A 20,089-nucleotide genomic window follows, 5' to 3' on the forward strand; every position below is an offset into this window, starting at 1 on the left:
CAATTTAAATTTTATCTATTTTTCAAAAAATTCTATCAACAAGAAACTAAACGCTCGCATCTAAAACTTCCCAGCACGCCTTCTAAAGGCTCATACTTGGGATATACCACTATAAATCATTTCGTCATACTTGCATCATTCCTGAGTCAGACAGAGAATTTTCCTTTTCTTTTACGATGTAAAGTTAGATACATGAGACTATGTAGTTTCATATAAGCAGTGCAGTATTTCATACCTGAAGAAGAGGTATTATATTATAAAGAAAAAAATTGTTCACTTATTTTCTCTTCAAAGTCAATCAAAAGTAATTTAATTGATTTGCTTATATATTGCGTGAAATTTAAAATAAAGACTATTGTTTAAGCTATTATTTCATGAGTAAAAAATTTGACATCGTAAGTCATTTACCATCCTGAAAACTGACGTTATATGTAGCTAGATATTATTTTTTTCTAACCTAACTGCGTGAAATGTCTTGAATTTCATCAATTAGGGTACTTTCCAGGTATTAACGTAATAAACCTACCGGGTTGGTCTAGTGGTGAAGGCGTCTTCCCAAATCAGCTGATTTGGAAGTCGAGAGTTCCAGCGTTCAAGACCTAGTAAAGCTAATTATTTTTATACGGATTTGAATACTAGATCGTGGATACCGGTGTTTTTTTGTGGTTGGGATTCAATTAAACACACATCTCAGGAATGGTCGAACTGAGAATGTTCAAGACTACACTTCATTTTCACCCAATCATCCTCATTCATCCCCTGAAGTATTATCTGAACAGTAATTACCAGAGGCTAAACAGGAAAAAGAAAGAAAGGTATTAACATAAACATAAGTCATTTGATTTTCAGATTTTTTTAATGCAAGTCGACTTCAGACTTCTTTTTCAGACAATTTACAACGAAGAAACTTTCCTTCAGAATAGATATTCTCGATATTTTTACAGTTTGCAGGATCAAACTGTAAAACTTGATATTTTTACAGTTTGCTCTCGATACATAAAAAATTTATTTTCGTTTTTTTAGTTTTACTCATTTACGAAAATTTGCCGATTGCAGTAAATATTTCACCTAGTTTTCCTTTACTTCCTTATTAACATAACTGTAATAATATCTGAACCGTTTCACTGCATGCCTGGAAAACGAAAATATTTTATTTAAAAAATTTTAAAACTCCCTTACTCCTTAAATAACAGAGCTGTGCGGTCAGGTATGGCATCTTTTCATACATTACCAATTGTTAATGCCCGCTCTTCATGAAAAAAAAAAAAATAAATAAATAAGTAAGAAAAAAAAGCTGGTATGTGTTACGTACGCACGTAAGCAGTTATACTTCTTTGGTGTGAATAAAATAATTTTTTTACGCATTTAAACAAATTTGAACTGAGTCAAACGTTTGATAGACGATATTAAATACCATGAATAAAAGTTTGAGTAAATAACCCTTAAATTAAATATTTATTTTATACAATATTTTTATGCAGTTTAAAAAGTACTGAAGTATTCGTTGTATAAAACAAAGTTCATCAAATATATTTCTATTAGTTTAGTTCCATTAATTCTTCGGATGACGATTGAATAGGCACGAGGGTTATAAACGGCTTATGATATGAAAAGTATGATACAAATAGTTTTATTTTATAATAATTTATTCTATCAATAATTTTGTTTTTTGGTAAAATTAAAATTATTTATGCAAAATCAAGAATTTATCTAATTTGTGCTATTTTCTGTGTTATTAAAAAATATAATTTTACTCATAAAAAATAATACATACATAAACATAACCTCAAATCTTGATACACAATTTTCATAAAAAAAATAATAAATATATATACACGATGAAATATAAAAAAAGTTTTATGATTATGAAAAACAATATTCACAGTTTAAAATATCCGCCATCAGAAATCCGTGTATATAAATATTATTGCGACTCAATATCTGTTATCTTTACAGCACTTGCTAATAACTTAATTGCATTGAACGACTTGACTGAATTAGACACTATACGCATGTGCGTGCAAACTGATCCACTTGGGGCTGCGCAAATCTTATGGTGTGTTACATCGGTGCGCTCAACTTCCGTAACTCGCTGAAAATACAGTCTGATCAGTTTTTCCTAACGTGCCAAAAGAAGTAACTTCAGAAAACAGGGCTGTAAGTTAACATGAAGAAGAAAATCTGTCCAAAGGAAAATGTTTTTCATCGTAAACTGCGTAAGCAATAAGCACCAAAATTAATTAGTGTGAAAATTACACAAAAATCAATCATATTTTTCTTTATTGCTAACTCGAAAATGTCTCATTGTTCCCATTACGCATTAATTAAGAAAAGTACGAGGGAAAAGCTAAAAAAAAAGAGCCTTAAATCCGTATATCTGACTTCCTAATGATCAATTTCATGCCTTCAGTCAACATTCTTATTTCATTTTACGCTCTGCTCATTCACGTTTAGTTCATCATTCATCTCTGCATTATATCTGAAAATGTCGTGAAATGTTCGATAGTTTCAACAGTAAGAACTGTCGAACGTTCGATATTTTTATTCGATTGTCACTATGCTATTGTTGAAATTTGGCGAAATTCACTGTTTGTCACGTGGTTGTATGCGTGGAGTTTATGGGTTATCTTATCGGAAAAGATTTGTTATTGGCTGGTTAAATCTTCTGAACAAGATGATTACACCTAGTATATGATATAAAACAAGAAATAATTTCTGGGTGCTGTTTTATTTTGTGTTCTTTTATAATTTTCAGAAGTTACCTGTTTCTTCATAGTGATACAGTAAGAAAGGAAAAAAAACTTTTTTAATTAAGTAAAAATATATTTAATATGAACGCGATTAAGTGTTCAGATATTATACTTGATTTTAATTTTAGGTGACAATTTGATGAACATTTTTATTTAACATTATTAATTATCTAAATATTAAAATTATTTATTCAGCTGTAATCGATGCAAATTAACAATAATTTTTCCCCAAAAATATTCATTATTTTTATAAAATTTGTTTTTATTTATATTTCAGTAAATTTATAAATACGTATTAATTTGCATGAGTTGCACCAAAACTTAAAAGTGCCCATATTTTAATATTTCTTAAATGGCAGTATTATATATTTTATTTTATTTAAATGTTTTAACGTGTGAAATACTTTTATGTGATTAAACAGTTAATAATTAAAATTTCTTGCCAATGGAATTTAATTTTTGGGTACTTTGAATGTATTCTTAATTTGTTGAAAACAAATTCTTATGCAATTCTACTGTATTTCAAGTTGATGTTAATTTACTTTCAGTTTTGCAATTATTAACCTATTCAAAAATGGAATAAAAATTCCATCAGTAGAAATACATTAAAATTAAATCCAAAGACATTAAGTAATGAAAAAAAACTGTAAATGAATTTGTGATGTAAAACATGCTTACAGGTACACACTTTACAATATCATGTTATTCTTACTATAAATTTACCTTACAGTTGAATCAATGTTATGTAAAGTTACAATGAACAACTAACAGTGATTTTGAAAATGGTTTACATACTGTAGAAAACCTAATTTGCTTCAGATATAAAAATTAATTCAATTGCATTGTACATTTTAGTTAATTTATTATCAGTTTTTACAAATTTTTAATGATTGTCTCAAATTATGTAGATATTATGGTTCCTGGAGGATCTTTTAGGGTTAATTATGTTGCTCTTTCATTTTTGGAAATATAGTAGGACTGTTGTTAATGATACTTGTTTCTACATAGTTAGGACATCATTTTAGTACATAATATAATTTTAAAGTATTTTAAATGTATACAGGTTAGAGTTGGGACATGCAGTTAAGTTTAGACCACTTTTTGAAAAAGTCAGACCTGGGAGCTTGTATTCAAACTTTTTTAGAAGCCCAAATTTCATTTCAAGTTGAAAGAAATTTTTCACAAATTGCAATTTGCATAATACCAAAATTCAAAAAAAAAAAATATTTAAAATAAATAAAAATCCCAAATTTTCACAAAAAAGTGTGTAATGAGTTATTAAAATTTGATTACTGAGGATTAAATATTTAAGAACAGCATACATTTAAAATATGATGAAATCATATTTATATCCTAACACCGCAATATGTATGTATACGTTGGTTTTGTAAAAATTTGAAATTTTTGCTACATCACTTTTGAATTTATGAAAATTACAATGTTTTGAGGTTTCTTTAAAAGTAAGGATATAATTCCCAAGTCTCAATTTTGATTCGCATCTGTCTTTTTCAGGAAACAAGTCTCATAAGAATCTGATAAAAAATCCATCTAAAAAGGATTTGGAAGTCTCTTTTATCCCAAAAAATATTTAGTTCCAAAATTGAGATTTTGTGTTTTTAAAACTTCTTTGACATAAAATTTATTAATCTACATTTTACGGAGATGCTGTTTAATGTAGGTTTCCTGTGAACTTGATATCTTTAAAAATTAGGGAATTATTAATGTCTTCCTAAACATCAAAAATATCAAAATTGGCATTGCAACTATAAAATAAAAAATTGCTTTCGGCACGCCAGAAGCCGGAAGTAGATTTCATTGGTGCTAAGTAAGGTATAAAAAAGATTTCCACCTTAAAGTTAAGAAAAACTTCAAATTTACTCAATATGACAATGGTTGCATGTGAAAAAAAGTTTCACATGTTTAGCATACGACAAGCCCCATCTTACAATTCCAGCAATATTTTGGTCATCCCTTGCTGTAAGGGTTGGTCATATCAAAAATTGTTTGAGACAAAAGTTTTAGGTAATGTTTAGAGGACTAATGAGCACTTTAAACCTCTTAACAGAGGTATGATTTTTTTTCTTTGAAACCCCATTTTTTCCATCCCTTGAGCCAATGGTTGGTGATATAAAAAAACTTTTCTTAGATAAGTTTTAGACCCTTATCCAAAGAATAGTAGGAACCTTAAATGAATTTGATATTTTCCTTAATAAAAGTTATAGCGATATATTTTTTTTTCGAAAAAGCTCCCCCATTTCTATCCCCATGGTCTGATTTTGCCCATTAACGAACTCGACCAAGATTGTATATATAAATATATATATATATATATATATATTAAATGTCTATATAAACTTTTGAACTGATGGTGGTTTTAAGGTCTGGGGGGGAAGTAAAACGCAAAGATATGTTGAAATTTTCAAAGATAGGTTGAAGTTGAATCATGGTACCCATTACAGTAGCTAGCTTTCTTAGAACTGTGATAATAGATAATAGTGTGATAATACTTCTACCTTTGGGTGATCTGAATTGGATTGAACCAGTACTTACATATTTCATGAGACTGTTATTGAAACAGGTTAAGTATTTAGATGTATGTAATTCTCAGAATATAATTGAATTGCAACAATAAAATTAATTTTCCTTAAATGTTAATATTTATTCTCAAAACTTTTCTTCACTTCTTCTTTTTTTCAGGTTTTACTGTACCCAGACCATCAATCTTTTTCTTTGCTTTTCTATAGGATTCTTCCTATTATGATTAAATTACTGATTTCTTTTACTATTCTTTCACTCAGCACCCTTTGTAAGTACCCAAAACATTTTAGTTATACACTTCTTTCTTGTAGTGCTCTGCTTTGTAGGTTTTCAAAATTTTAGTGTTTTTTTACTCTGTATCATGCCTACTATTGTTCTTAAAAACGTCATTAGCACTTCCTTATGCCATATTAACAATTAAAGTATATCTACGTATTAACAGAATATGCTCATTTATTTAAGCAAAGCAACTTTTATTTCTTTAAGCAAAACAGTATATAGAATAACTTTAATTATTGCCATATCTTTATCTCTGTAAACTTGTATACATAGGCCAATATAATACCCATTACAACTTAGGAACCTTTCTTATGCAATCAATTCAGTTGTTAATATGTAGTTTTTATTTTATTTTTAATTTACTTTGAATAACTTTTAGCTGTGTTACATTGATAAACATTTTGCATAAGTAATTTATTATTTGATATAAGTCGGTAGTGATACTGTTTTAAAAAAATCTGTATAAAGTAATCCTGTTGTTTCTAAAATAAAATTATAACAATGTATATATAGATGTCTGGAGCACTTTTGATTATATTTTCAAATTTGATACCATGTGAGGTTTCCCTCCCTAGTTGAATCAATGTATGCATGTAACACATTGCTTTATAAAAAAAGTGTACATTAATCTATTGCTTTACACCCTTTGTCCCTGTGATATGTCTGTGTACATGTAAAGCACTTGAAATATGAGGCACCAGCTTTATCTGCAGTTGCTCTATCTGAGAGTAATGATGTTAGTGTGATGATGGACCTAGTTTTCCTGTGGTAGAGTGAACATATCACTTGTAGACTGGTCGAATATCACCTGCATTTTTGGGGTCAACGTGCTCATATGCAGTCACAGTTTACTCATTGAAGATAGGAAATGTTAATGTTGACCGCTTTTTACTTTACATAGTCATCCTGACATAGGATGTTTGTTATTTTTGAAAAAGATCATGTCATTCTTAAGATTGATTTGTCGCACTTACGAGATTACCTTTTAAACATTTTGATTAATGTATACATAACTTGTGAGGGATTTTTTAAAATTATTTTTAAAGCAAACAGTACTGTAAATGTAGTATGTAGCCCCTATATTAGTAAATTAGAAAAATGTAAGCTTAATTAATTTTTGTAAAGTAGAAAAGTTCATTTCACTGAGGATCTTCTTGAATGGTTTATTGTTTAGATTCTTTCATATGATATGTAATTCTGGAGATGGGCAAAGTCGTTCCTTCAGTAAGCCTGAACTTCAGAAAGCCTGAACTTTGTTGTTAAAGCCAAAACGTTTTGTTACATATTTAAATTATTGAACATTTTATTTGCTTTTCATTGCAGGGTGTTTAAAAAACAGTAAAATGTCATCAGTCCAACCAATATTGTTAGTTCATGGTGGAGCTGGTAATGTTCCTGATTGTAATGTGCAGAATAAATTGGATGGTGTACGTCAAGCTGCAAAGGAAGGATACAGGATCCTGAAGGAGACAGGATCTGTTTTAGATAGTGTAGTTGCTGCAGTAAAAGTAATGGAAGACCTGGAAGGATTTAATGCTGGTGACTCCATATCCTTTTTTCCTTCTTGAAAATTGTACTGTAATCAGTGATATAAATTACTTAGCATTAAATTACAAAACTTAAGCAATAAGTGACTATATCAGGGTCTTTTATTTGTCATCCAGGAGGCAGAAAATCTGTCAATTGTATATATATATATATATATTTAAATGAAAACATTTTTTATGTTATAAGAATTTTTATGTATTATTACATAGGTATTACATATGTATTATTACAAAGGTTGTTTTTAGTAGTTCTTTTGCCTATGTGTATCTTTCATGTTGATAAAGGTTACACAGAGATACACTATGATTTCAAATCAGTACATGAAAGCAAGTTAGAAAGTATTTTGAGCCATATCTTGTCACATGTGGACAATGATGAAATTGGTTAGATTTTGTATGGGTATAGATAATCTGTCAAATTTACACTGCCATCACAACAATTTACTATCAGTTGAGAAAGTACCGCCTCATTCATACTGTAAAAAATTGTTGATTCCTTAAAATCACAAAATCAATTATTGGTGCCAGTACATAATGTTAAAAAAAAGCCATCAGAAATGGTTTGATTGAATAAGAATATGCAGAATATTGGAGTTTACTCAAAGTCACTAATTGAAAAGCTATATGAATTTGAATATGTAGAACAGACAGTCATTGAAATCATTGTTGAACAGTTCAGTTTTGATGCAAAACAGCTTATAACACAAAGCCTAATTTTCTTGTCTATATAATATTTTAAAAAAAAACTTGTGGAGTCCAAATGGCTAAAGATGCAATACATTTAAACAAAGCGATTTATATTGAGTTTATATTCGATTTCAGCAAGACATTAATATACAGCCTTCATTATAAAGCATTATGACATGAAGCAAAAATATGGTTATAAAATTATCTGCTTTACATAGATACAGACTGTTTTGTATACAAGATTGTAATGAATAGTTTTTACACAAACATGAGAGGTCAAGAAATGTTCATTTCAATATGTCAGATCCTAAAGATTATCTGAACTATTTGTCAACAAATTTGTACAATTGTCATTTTATGTTAACTCTTTGCATAATTATGTAATTAATTGTATACCACAAAAGTAAAGTAAAATCATTTACAAAATGGACATCAATTTAATATTGAAAAAGCTTTAGTTAATTGAAATTTGAAATATTAGGTGTAAATTTAAATATTATTTATTAATTTTATGTTACACTAAAGTCCGTTAAATTTGCTCACTAATAAAATGATTTTCTGCTTAAAATGTGATTTTTACTAAGTCCCTAGATCAGTGATTCTCAACCTTTTTAGCTCCATGACCTCAAAAAAAGTAGAAAAAAATATATATATATTTTGCGACCCCCTAACCCCAACACAGTGAAACCTAGTTAACTATTTACCTGTGTTGATAGCAACGAGCATTTATGAAGTATACAAACATGAGCAATTTACAGGTTCCAACTTGATGTGAACGTGCTCCTTGTAATTTGGTCTGCTAGCATAAAATTCACTTGAGAGCTTCATGTTTGAACATGCATATGATACATTTGAACATGTGCTCAGCAGTATAAAAGAGGCATAAGGGATTGCAGAACTTCAGTTTTGTTTTAAATGCAAATCAGGCATCTGGTGCCTTTATTTAAGTTTTTAAAAGTTTAGTTTCATTTAAAATAATTGAGGTTTCGATTTTTTAGTGTGCATTCAAATAGTGTAAATGTTTTTTTTTTTTAGTTAGATTCCTATGCAAAATGGATAAGTTTATAAAAATAATGAAGTGAGCCATCTACATCCAGTGAATCGAATAGTGAAAATAAAAAATATTTAAATTATGATTTTACCTCATTGAATGGAAAGCCATAGCGCATTGTTTGTTTTCAAGTCCTCTCTGATGAAAGAATGAAGCTAACAAAATTAATTAAACCTTTGGAAATTAAACATCCGGATCATTAAAGCATACACTTCAAATTTTTCGAAAGAAAAATACTTACTTTGATAAATCAACTAGCTTCTATTTGTATATGCCATACTGATTAAATTACACTTGAAGCGTCTATCTCGTGGCATTAAGAGAAGTTATGATGTCCAAACCTCGTACAGTTGCAGAAAATCTCATATTGCCTGCTGCAAATTGATATGGTAATTGTTTTAGTAGGTATGGAAAAAGCAAAAAAATTGAAAAAAAATTCTGTTTCTAATGACACAGTATCAAGGTGAGTCAATGACATGGCTGCTGATGTTCAGATAATTCAGCAAAAGAGTTCAAGTGAATTTTTTTAGTATTCAATTTGATTTGCCAAATCAACAGATTTGGCAAACAATTTTCAGTTCTTATTTTTTGTGAGATATGAACGTCATAGGGACAGATCAGTCAAAGAAAATGTTGTTTTGCAAATCAGTACCTGGTCATACATGAGGACAATGTCTTTCTGAAATTTTCTATGAAGCTACTAAAAGCTATAACATATATTGGACAAAGTGTATTGCAGTATGTAGTGGTGGTGCAAAGATGATACTGGAAAGAACAGTGGATTTCTGAAAACAATTAAATGATTGTCTTATATCATGGGTAGAATGGATGCACTGCTACCATCACAGACATGCTCTTGGCACAAAAAATATGTCAGAAAATCTCAAACAAATTCTTTTTAAACCTGTAAAAATGGTTAATTTTATTAAAAGTCTACTGTTAGAGGAATAGGCTGTTTGCTAAATGATGCAATGAAATGGGTGTAAAGAAAAAATCTTTTCCATTCAAAAGTCAGATGGTTATCGTGGGGGGAAGTGTTAACTCAGTTATTGCAATTGCGAAATAAATTAATAATATTTTTTTCAGGATAAACAAACACCATTCTCAATGTTTTTACAGAATCATGAGTGTATGTTGCTGTTGGCTTAATTAGCTGATGTATTTTGTCATTTAAACAACTTGAATGTGAATTTAGAAATTTTAGAAAATTTAAAAACATTTTATTAATTACAGACAAAGTTTATGCTTTTATTTAAGAAGAATTGGATTATATGCCGTCAAAGCAAAAATTTTGATATGTTTTCCATTCACTTAAGATTACACTGGTCAACAAAAAAAAATTTTTTCATATATTTGGAATTTACATTGTGATTTTGGGGTTCTGTATTCAAAACTTACCAGAATTTGTGTAATACATTGTGTGTTTGTAGACAAATACAATTGATACAAAAGACTTATGATTTGGTTACCTATGAATGTATAATCACTGTGAATTCAATATTTAAAAAAAAATTGTTCTTTATATGTATTATTTAAAATTTGTTTAGAGTAAAATAAATTTTTATTAAGTCAAACTCAGATAAATTGAAATACATTAATACAATTTTAAAATAACAGTTTCTAAAAATCTAAATCATTGGAAATGTCTTTAAAATAACAATTTTTACAAGTTTAAATCATTGAAATTTTTTTATCTGTAATTTGTAAAATATGTTGACAAAGTAGGTTTTTCAACTATGGTTGAACTAAAAACTAAATATAGGGAATTGTCTTTAATCACTTAAAAACAATTTGCATTTGTATGTTTCTAACACAGATCCACATATGGAGGAACTTTTAAATGAAACACAAATGCAACCATCTCATTAATTTATTTTCTTCATTTGTGTACTTATAAATGTTTATGATAAAGTAAAATGTTTATGATAAATGATTCTTTTCTCGTAAAATGATTTTCTTATTGTTTACGTGTAAAGTTGTAGGTGAATTTCACGACCCCCCCTTCATATCATTGTGACACCTCATGGGGGTTGCAGTCCCCAGGTTGAGAAACACTGCTCTAGACCGATACAGCAAACTTGTATATATATTTCCACACTCTAACCCACCTAATACGCTCTCCATTTTGTGTTTGATGAATTGAAATATAACTGTTAAGGCTGTTTAGCAATTTATTCATGAAAATAAGATTGAACATGACTCACTGGAAGTTTGCCATAAATTTCTCCCTAAACAGTCAGATAACTCTTCATCATAACAGCAAATATGAATCATAGAATTTAGTTCAGTAGTGTATGTGAATTTGAGCTAATGTGACCCTCTATGTAATGTGTGATCCTCTGGTTTTGCTGTTTAAGAATTGTTTGAATCATTTGTTTTTCTTTTGTAGGCATAATTTTTTAGCATCAGTCGTGAAATTGGTGTAGAAGAATATGAACGGCATTTAAAGAAAACTGTTATAAATGATAAATTAAAAACTCAAATTGCTAAAGATTTTAACATTCTTGATTTGATATTAAGAACAATTTTAAAAAATAAAAAGAGATTTAGGAAAGTGCCATTCATGGTGGATCAAAAAGAAAGAAGGAAAAAACTGGTAAATATGAACGGTTAGAAGACTTTATTAAAATCATTTCAGCAAATCTGTAGCTTACATCTGTCAATGAATGGTAGATTGTTAAAGGAAAAAATGATTTCCTTTAATGATAGACATGGAATTGTATATTGTCAGATCTCTGGTGAAACGGAGTCTGTGAATGAAGAAGTTGCTGCATCGTGGAAAAAATATTACTCTGCTTGAGGACTAGAGCTTGCAAGATGTTTTTTATGCAGATGAATTTGGTCTCTTTTTTAAACTGATGCCAAACAAGTCCTTGCTTTAAAGACAAGTGTTACAGTGGCAAAAAAGTAAAGAAAGACTTATGGTTTTTGTTGTACTAATTCAGAGAGTACTGAGAAAATTAGGCTTCTAGTCATAAGAAAAGCAAAATCACTAAGGTGTTTTAAAAATGTTTGAATATTCCCGTGTGGTTATACTAACCAACATTGAGTTTGGATGACTTGTGAACATTTTGCTCTGCGGGGTAAAGAACTGAATGTGATCCAGAAAACCTTTCTCTTTATTAATTACTGCGCAGTGCATCCAACAAATATCCAACTATCACATGTAAAAATTGTTTTTCTATCTGCCAATGGGAGAAGTCATCTACAGCCTATGGACCAGGGGGTAATTAATAAAGTAGTGAAAGAACAGTATCATAAGAGACTGGTCCACCTTTATTTACGTGCTATGGATCAAGGTTAATTTTTTCCCAGTGTAACCATTTTGGATGCAATGCATTTCATCACTGTGACATGGGATGCATTCACCTCCAGAGTTATAAGAAACTGTTTTATTAAAGGTGGGATAAAGTGGCCAAAAGAAGAATAATAATTGGCAACTGACAGTTCTGATATTGAAAGCTAAGATGAAGAGGATGCCGATATAAGATAGTTTCTGGAGCATGCATCAGTTGATGATGACATACTAACATGCTAATAGAGAACAGTGCAAGAGATGAGAAATGAGGAAAGTGATGATAATGATGAAGAAGAAGATGATTGTGAGCCTGCACCACCACTAATGACACATGACGAAGATAATGTTAACTTGGAAATGAGTTCAAAAGATGGTGACTATCACAACAGCAACAACACAACAATTTTATGGAGTGGGCATCTGAAAAATTAATTCTTGGGCTTCCCCCCCAATCAGTGGTTATTATTGATAATGCACCATACCACAGTTCACTTCTAGATAAGCCTCCGAATATATTATAGCACTAGTTAAGATTTTCTAGATTAAAAATACACCTAAATTAAAATTTTTGTTTTTACCATCATTATTTATTCAATTAATATTATTAATATGTTAGTGAATTATAACTAATAAAAAATAAGAATAGCAAAACATACAATGATTATTATTGTTGTCCTATTAGATGATGTAAATGTTCTTTTTTTTTTAACCTTCTCAAACACAAGCATTTATTTTCTTTGTATGCGCTTTTGTATAAGTAAGTATACACTTACTTATACTTTTGCGTACTTATAATTAATCCTTAATATTTTCTCACGTAACACTGAATGTTAATCCTTTAACACTACACCGCCCTCAATAACGCTTCTTCTAAGAACAAAAAAATTTTATCTTAAAATTTTAGCTGCTTTTCAGCTAAGACGATTTTCTAAGTGCTAATTTTCCTTAGACCCCCAAAAATTGTATTCAGCAAAGTTTACTGTATTTATATTGATTTGTATTTTAGAAGAGAATTTAAAAAAAATTCTGTCATCAATTAAATTACACTGATAAACATAATTTTTGTTTCCTAACGTGCGATTCATGATTTTAATCTTTTTTTTGATGCTGAAAATGAATATGAACTCAGAATCTTTCTATCACCCACCATTTTTGAAAAATTTTTTAAGTTTTAATTAAAGGATTTTTTCATTTTTCAGCATATAGTTAGCATTTTAAGCTCCTATAATGTATTTTGTTAGCTCATTTTTTATTGTTTAACTCTGTTATATACAATAAACAATACTAGACAAAAAATTAAATCATATCATAATCACATATTATGACATCGTATGTAATACTGAAGAGTGAACCTTCATGGACAAGATTAATCATGTCTGTGCAGGTCAAAACATGTAGCTGAAAACACAGCTGTGTTATTTGTATTAAGCACTGGATTTATGAATGAATTAATTTTGTTCAATGTTATTGCTCTCTTAAATTTTTTAACAGTGCACTGTCATAATGCCTTGTGTAAATGATGTGGATGCCTTTTCTTATACATGTGGTGAGTTTGCCGTAAAATCAAATAAAAACATATTACACCTTTAATTAAAACACATATCATTTGTACTTTCAGTGTAAAATTTGTGATCAGGACATGGGCTGCTCATATAGTATGCACCAATTGTTTTGTATATTTAAGAGGATAGCTGAAAGGTACACGGAAGGCTTTGCCATTTGGTGTACGTATGGTTTGGCGTGAACCAAAGGATCATGTAGCCGATTGTTACTTTTGTTTAACGTCTGGAATTTCTAAAAATCTAAACATACTGTAAAATATCCTTCATTGCAATTTGCAATCACGCCTGTACCTCACAGTGAAATTATTCCAGTTCTTGAGCCACCTGTGAATGTATGTTTCGAAAGCAGTGATGAAGAATCAGGCAGTACTGAAGAAGACAACAATGATTTTGATTTTGAATTATCTTCCAATAAGCCAACATCTTATATCACAAGGTGAATTAAATGACTTGATTTGGGATTTAAATTTATCAAAAAATCAAACTGAACTGTTAGGATCAAGACTGCAAAGTTTAAATTTACTTTACAAAAATACAAAAATTTCGGGCTTTCGAAGCTGACAAAAAGAACTCTCTCAGTACTTTATTGATGAAAATAATTTCGTTTATTGCATAAATATTGATGAGCTTATAGTTGCATTTAGGACAAGTTCACCTGAGAACTGTCGCCTTTTCATACATTCATCCATGTATAGTTTAAAAGTGGTTCTACTACACAACGGTAACAAATATCCTTCGATACCAATCGGTTATGGTATTAATTTGAAAGAAACATACAATGTGCTGAAAGACATTCTTGAAAAAATAAATTATAAAAAGCAGGAACATATGTGGTGATTTGAAAGTTATAGCTATTTTGTTAGGCATGCAGTTAGGCTGTACTAAGTATATGTGTTTTCTTTGTGAATGGGACAGCTAAGCTAGGAAAAAAAATTATGTTACCAAATAGTGGAAGAAACAAGACAACTTAACTCCAAATGGGAAAAATATTATTCATGAGCCCTTAGTTGAACCCAAAAAAATATTTTTACTCTATCTCCATACAAAGGCAAGACTAATGAAACATTTTCTAAAAGCAATGAAGAAGGCATTTTTGTACATCAGGCAGAAATTTCTGAATGTAAGTGAAGGAAAAAGTAAAGAAAGAATATTTATTGGTCCTCAAATAAGAGAGTTGGTCAAATATAATGTAAACTCAATATTAAATAATGTAGGAAGTGCAACTTGGGCTTCAATTAAAGACGTTTACAAAAATGTTCTTGGCAAACAAAAATCCGACAATTACAATATTGTTAACCACAGCTTCTTGCTTCATGCAAAGCTATGGGATGTAATATGTCTTTGAAAATACATTTCCTCCAATCGCATCTGGATTTTTTCCCAGAAAACCTCGAAAACGTAAGTGATGATCGCAGTGAATGTTTTCACCAAAACATTTTAGTGATTGAAAGCCGCTCTAAAGGGAAATGGAATACTAACGTGCTAGCCAATTATTGTTGGACTTTAACTGGGGATGTGCCTGAGGCTATTTATAAAAGAAAAGCATCAGCAAAATTATAAATTTTACTGATTTTAATTATATCTTCCCGTAATTTTTTTGAAGCGTAATGTATTTAAAACTAAGGGTGATAGAAAAATTGTATTTATAGATCGATAATAAATTTAAAAAATAATAAATTCATTCAATCGATAATAATTTCAAATAGCAATTCAAGAAATGGTATCTTACTTGGAGAAAGATTAAAAAATTTTTTTGTCTATCATTATTATTATTTTGTTTCTAATTATTATCATTTGATTACAGGTAGAGGTTCTGTATTAACGATCGATGGGACAATTGAAATGGAAGCTCAGATTATTGAAGGAAAAAATATGAATGCAGGTTATTAATCTTTTTTTAGCTATAAACTCATATATATACAGGTCATTCACGGGAACCGGATGTTTTTAAAATAATTATAAAAAGTGAATATTTACTTTAAAAAAGTTTTATTGGTACTTAAACACTTGTTAAAACAAAGCATTTGTTATTTACTCATGAACGAAAAATTATGTCTGGCAAGTGATGTCCATTTTGGGCAATACATTGTTGTAGCCTTTCACGGTAACTGGCCTCAATTCTTTGCAGCATGTCTACATCAATCTGTTTGACGTGATGACGAATTGTGATCTTTAGGTTCTCCAATGTACGCGGTTTATTGCCGTACACACGCGATTTCAGAAACCCCCACAGAAAAAAATCACAACTACTCGAGTCGGGGGACCGAGGGGGCCAAGGAATGTCGCCGAATCTGGAAACGATCCGTCCCGGAAACAAGTTACGGAGAACAGCCATCGTTGCCCTCGCTGTGTGCGCTGTAGCTCCATCCTGCTGGAATAACACATTTTGAAAATCGATTCCCCGGTTTCGATGAAAAACGTATTCAACATCGCAATGTAACGATCAGGTGTTACAGTTACGGCAGCGTCATTTTCTTCAAAAAAATATGGTCCAATAACACCGACCTTTCCCATTGCACACCAGACAGTCACCTTTGGGCTATGAAGTGGTCTCTCGTGAAGCTGATGTGGGTTTCTTTCTGCTCAATACCGGCAATTCTGTTTGTTGACGAAGCCATTCAGATGAAAATGGGCTTCGTCACTAATTAACAATAACAAATTTTCATTTTATTCAAAAATGGTAAGCATTTGTCGACAAAATTGTAATCGCTGCGTGAAATCTTGCTCGTTTAACTGCTGCACGACGGCTATCTTGTAAAGATGGAAATGCAGGTCTGTGTGCAGAATTCGTCTTACCGTACTTGTGCTCATTTAAAGCGCTGCTGAATGCCTCTGAATAGAGCGGCGTAGGCTTCTGACAATGGCTTCCCTTACTCGTTCGATGTTCTCCGTAGTGCTAACAGTTCGTCGGGGACCCGGTGGTTTTTTCTTCAATATTGAACCTCGTTCGAAGGTTGTTTACCCATCGCAATATTGTGTTACGAGAAGGGACACTTGCATTACGATGGATATTAAACTGAAGGCGGAAATCTCGCTGAACAGCATTTACGGATTCGTAATTTCGCACAAAACTTTCATACGCATACAGGCGTTGGTCTAGTGTCCACGGCTCCATATCAATGACTAAAATGTAAATGCTATGAACAAAGGAAATACCAGACACCAGCCACGTGCCCCTCCCACCACGAAACGCCCGAGTACAACCCACTTCAAAAACATCCGGTTCCCGTGAATGACCCTGTATATATATTGTTGCCGAATGGCTTTGATGGCACGTGGCACTTACTAACCTTATGGTGGCCCTGAAAAGAGCTGTTTTTGTTTTCAAATGACTTCGACAGTTCATGATTTATAACCTTGTGGTGGCCCTGAAAAGGGCCATTTTTTTGCGTTAACTCTGAGAAGAGCTGTTTGGTACGGAAGCTGGTCTCCAGTGTAGTCAGGGAGTTATGGCTTGTCCATTGAAGTCCGACCAGGCTTTCCCTCAATGGCAGTTGGGCCCCCACTACAGCGTGGCAGTGGTGGCCCCTAGAGCCCTGCAGTGTTGGGTTAGTGTCGGTCATCCTTTCACCAGCATGGCTGATGCGGTTCTCCCCAACCGATCCCACGCTGGGCCAGCTCCTGCCGCTGAGTCCACCAGCCAGAGTGATTGAAGCCTGGCGAGCTGGAGTGGGAAGGTAGCGTCTGCATCCAGTGACTCCCTCAGCAGTCTGGCCAGGCCTGCTGCTCTGGCGGGGATGTTGGCATCCACCAGGAGTTACCACATTGAGCCAGCCATGGAACTTCTGTCTTCTTCCATCTTCTTCTTCTTGGTCTTTTCCAGTTGGTGGTCGACAATGAATTACAAATTCACTCTCGTGCACGCTTTTTTATTGGAGCCTGAGAGTGGTGGTGCTGGAGTGTTGCTACGGTGGGAGAACTGCATGGTGGTAGTGATGCTTGTATCAGCGTGTTTGTATTCTGTGCGCCCCACTCACATCGCTGCTATTGTTATCGCTCGCCGATATTAAATTAGACATGTATGTGGTAACAATATATATATGAGAAGATCTGTTGTGATGTAGTTTTTTTGTTGACAAAAATAAATGTGAAATAATATGTAATATGTGTAACATGGTATTATGGGTTAACTTTACAGGTAGCTACATTAAAGAATCAGGTAGAAGTTAAAGATATAATAACTTTGAAATTAATTAATAATTGAGATATTAATGAATACATAACAAATAGTAATTGTTTGGGAAAGTCTTGTTAGTCTTTTCATTGATAACTATTTATTTTTGACTTTATTAATGGAAAAATGGCTGTTTAAGAATTTTCTTGTAAAAATGTATAGTTATAAAGTTAAACATGGTTCTCTTACTGAGTTTTCCCCTACTGATTTGTGGTGGTAGATTATATATAATGGGTTATTTAAAAACAGAACACAATGATACATTATTTTGCTGCTTTACTAATCTATTCTAGATTTTCTAATAATTGTGATTCATGTAAAGCATTGAGGTGCGTAACTTTATTTGAGAGTAATGACATTCAGATGCAGCGAATGCCTGTTAACAGGCCTGTTTGTTACTATGTTTAAATGTGTTACTTGAGCTCAGGAAAGAAAGGTTGTAAGAAACCACGTTACTCCACATTATTTAGAAACCTTGGTGTGAGATGCTTTTATTTATAAGAATGTCTATGTCATTTTTAGAAAGGATTTATGATTTTTGTCACGTTGCCAATATTATTATTAGTTATAAGTAATCTTAATCTGATAGACAATTACTGATAACTTATTGCAGTAGGGAAAATTTCTTAAAAATTAACACAGTTTATATGCTGTTATTGTTAAATATTTTAAGTGTTATGCCATAATCGTTACAGGTAATAAATAAATGTTTAGGTAATAAAAATGTTTATATAATTTTTTATTGGCATTGGCTTCAATTTTATACATTTTCTTGGAAAATATTAGAGGTACAGTTCTATGACCTATTTTATTCAATTTTCCAGTTGTAAAACATATATCTCCAGATTTATTCCTTACCTTTGGTTCCAAACACTGGAGTGGTTTTACATTAGTCCTGGGCAGAATAAGGCTGAAATAGTTAACATTATGAGAAGGTAAATCAGTCATTTCAGGACTAATAGCTTTGCCCATAAAATCATCTGATCTAAAACCAATAGATTTGTATGTTTGGAGACATTAAAAAATATGATTTATGTACTCCGGTTTCTAACGTCGAAGGTCTTCAGTAGAAAAATGAAGAAGGTTTTTGATATATCAGAACTATACCAGGGATTTTTGGAAGAGTGAGATAACCATTAAATCATTGCTACTATAGTCTATTGCCACCAGTAGAGGCCAATTCAAACATTTGCTCAAGAGAAATTGAAAATAAAACTGGTATGCATTTATTTATTTCTGTTTAATGTTTAAGTTCTATTAAGTTTAAATTCTGAATTCTCATTTAAATGTTAATGTTATGTTTAAATTTTATTCAACTTTAGATATATTCCTCTTTATTCTAATTGCATAAAATGTATAAAATTGTTTTATCTTCTGTAATAAGTAATCTTGTCTTGGTTAGGGTGTTCATGTAAAATAGCAGAAAACTTTGTTAATAATAATTAGTATTTTAATTTAATTTTAAAATAAATAAAAAGGCCACCATTTTGCAATGTAAATAATGTTTTATAAGGTATTTTATTTACAGTAAATTTAATTAGCTATGACTTATCATCAGAAAAAAAAAATTAAATTAGTTTAATAATGGTAAAGATGAAATTTTGCTAAAAATTACATTATCTGTTTCGTGTCAATAACTCGGTTGTTTCTAAAAAATGAAGTGTCTTTTGATTAGACTAAAAGGATTAATATTTTAGGTAATAAAACAATTTTAATAAAACTAATAATTTCTAAGGTATATAAAAGATTAAAAAAAATTGATGTCTCCATTTTAAAATTTGTTTACGTGGTTACTTTGCAATCTTTTATTTATTAGAAATGTTGGTGCAGATATGTATATCAAATCATTCCTCAATCCAGTCTTGAGATGCAAGTATTTCTATAAAAGCTCAAAGTGGTGGATAGAAGAAAAATTTATAATTCTTATGTGTTATATTTGCAGGATGTGTTACTCTTCTTAGTCATATTCAATATCCAGTTGAACTTGCAAGGTTGGTGATGGAGAAGACACCTCACACATTTTTAGGAGGTGAAGCAGCTGAAGAATTTGCTAAAAAAATGGGAGTACCTTTTGTTACACAGGACTTCTTAAAAACAAAAGCTGCAGAAAAAGCACTTGCTGAATTCAAGAAAAAAGGAGCACTGAATCCTACACTTACAGAAATTGGGTAATGTTAACTCATGGGTGTATTTGATGGAAATA

General features: G+C 31.0%; 1 protein-coding gene across 3 annotated transcripts in view; it reads left to right on the forward strand.

The window, feature by feature from the left end:
• The first annotated feature begins 2,579 nt into the window (after positions 1-2,579).
• The window catches only part of LOC142321877 (putative isoaspartyl peptidase/L-asparaginase GA20639), a 32,068-nt gene continuing 14,558 nt past the window's right edge, over positions 2,580-20,089 (forward strand). Inside the window, exons 1-4 of one of the 3 annotated variants that reach the window (XM_075360350.1) lie at positions 2,580-2,878; positions 6,891-7,106; positions 15,517-15,594; positions 19,829-20,054. In XM_075360350.1, coding sequence (XP_075216465.1) covers positions 6,911-7,106; positions 15,517-15,594; positions 19,829-20,054 — 500 coding nt within the window. In that variant the 5' untranslated portion in view covers positions 2,580-2,878; positions 6,891-6,910. Of the gene's footprint in view, positions 2,879-5,492; positions 5,557-6,890; positions 7,107-15,516; positions 15,595-19,828; positions 20,055-20,089 lie in introns of those variants that run through there. The other 2 variants (XM_075360349.1, XM_075360348.1) reach the window with 2 other exon arrangements.

The sequence above is a fragment of the Lycorma delicatula genome, chromosome 3 (assembly GCF_047948215.1).
Source record: "Lycorma delicatula isolate Av1 chromosome 3, ASM4794821v1, whole genome shotgun sequence".
NCBI classification, from domain to species: domain Eukaryota; kingdom Metazoa; phylum Arthropoda; class Insecta; order Hemiptera; family Fulgoridae; genus Lycorma; species Lycorma delicatula.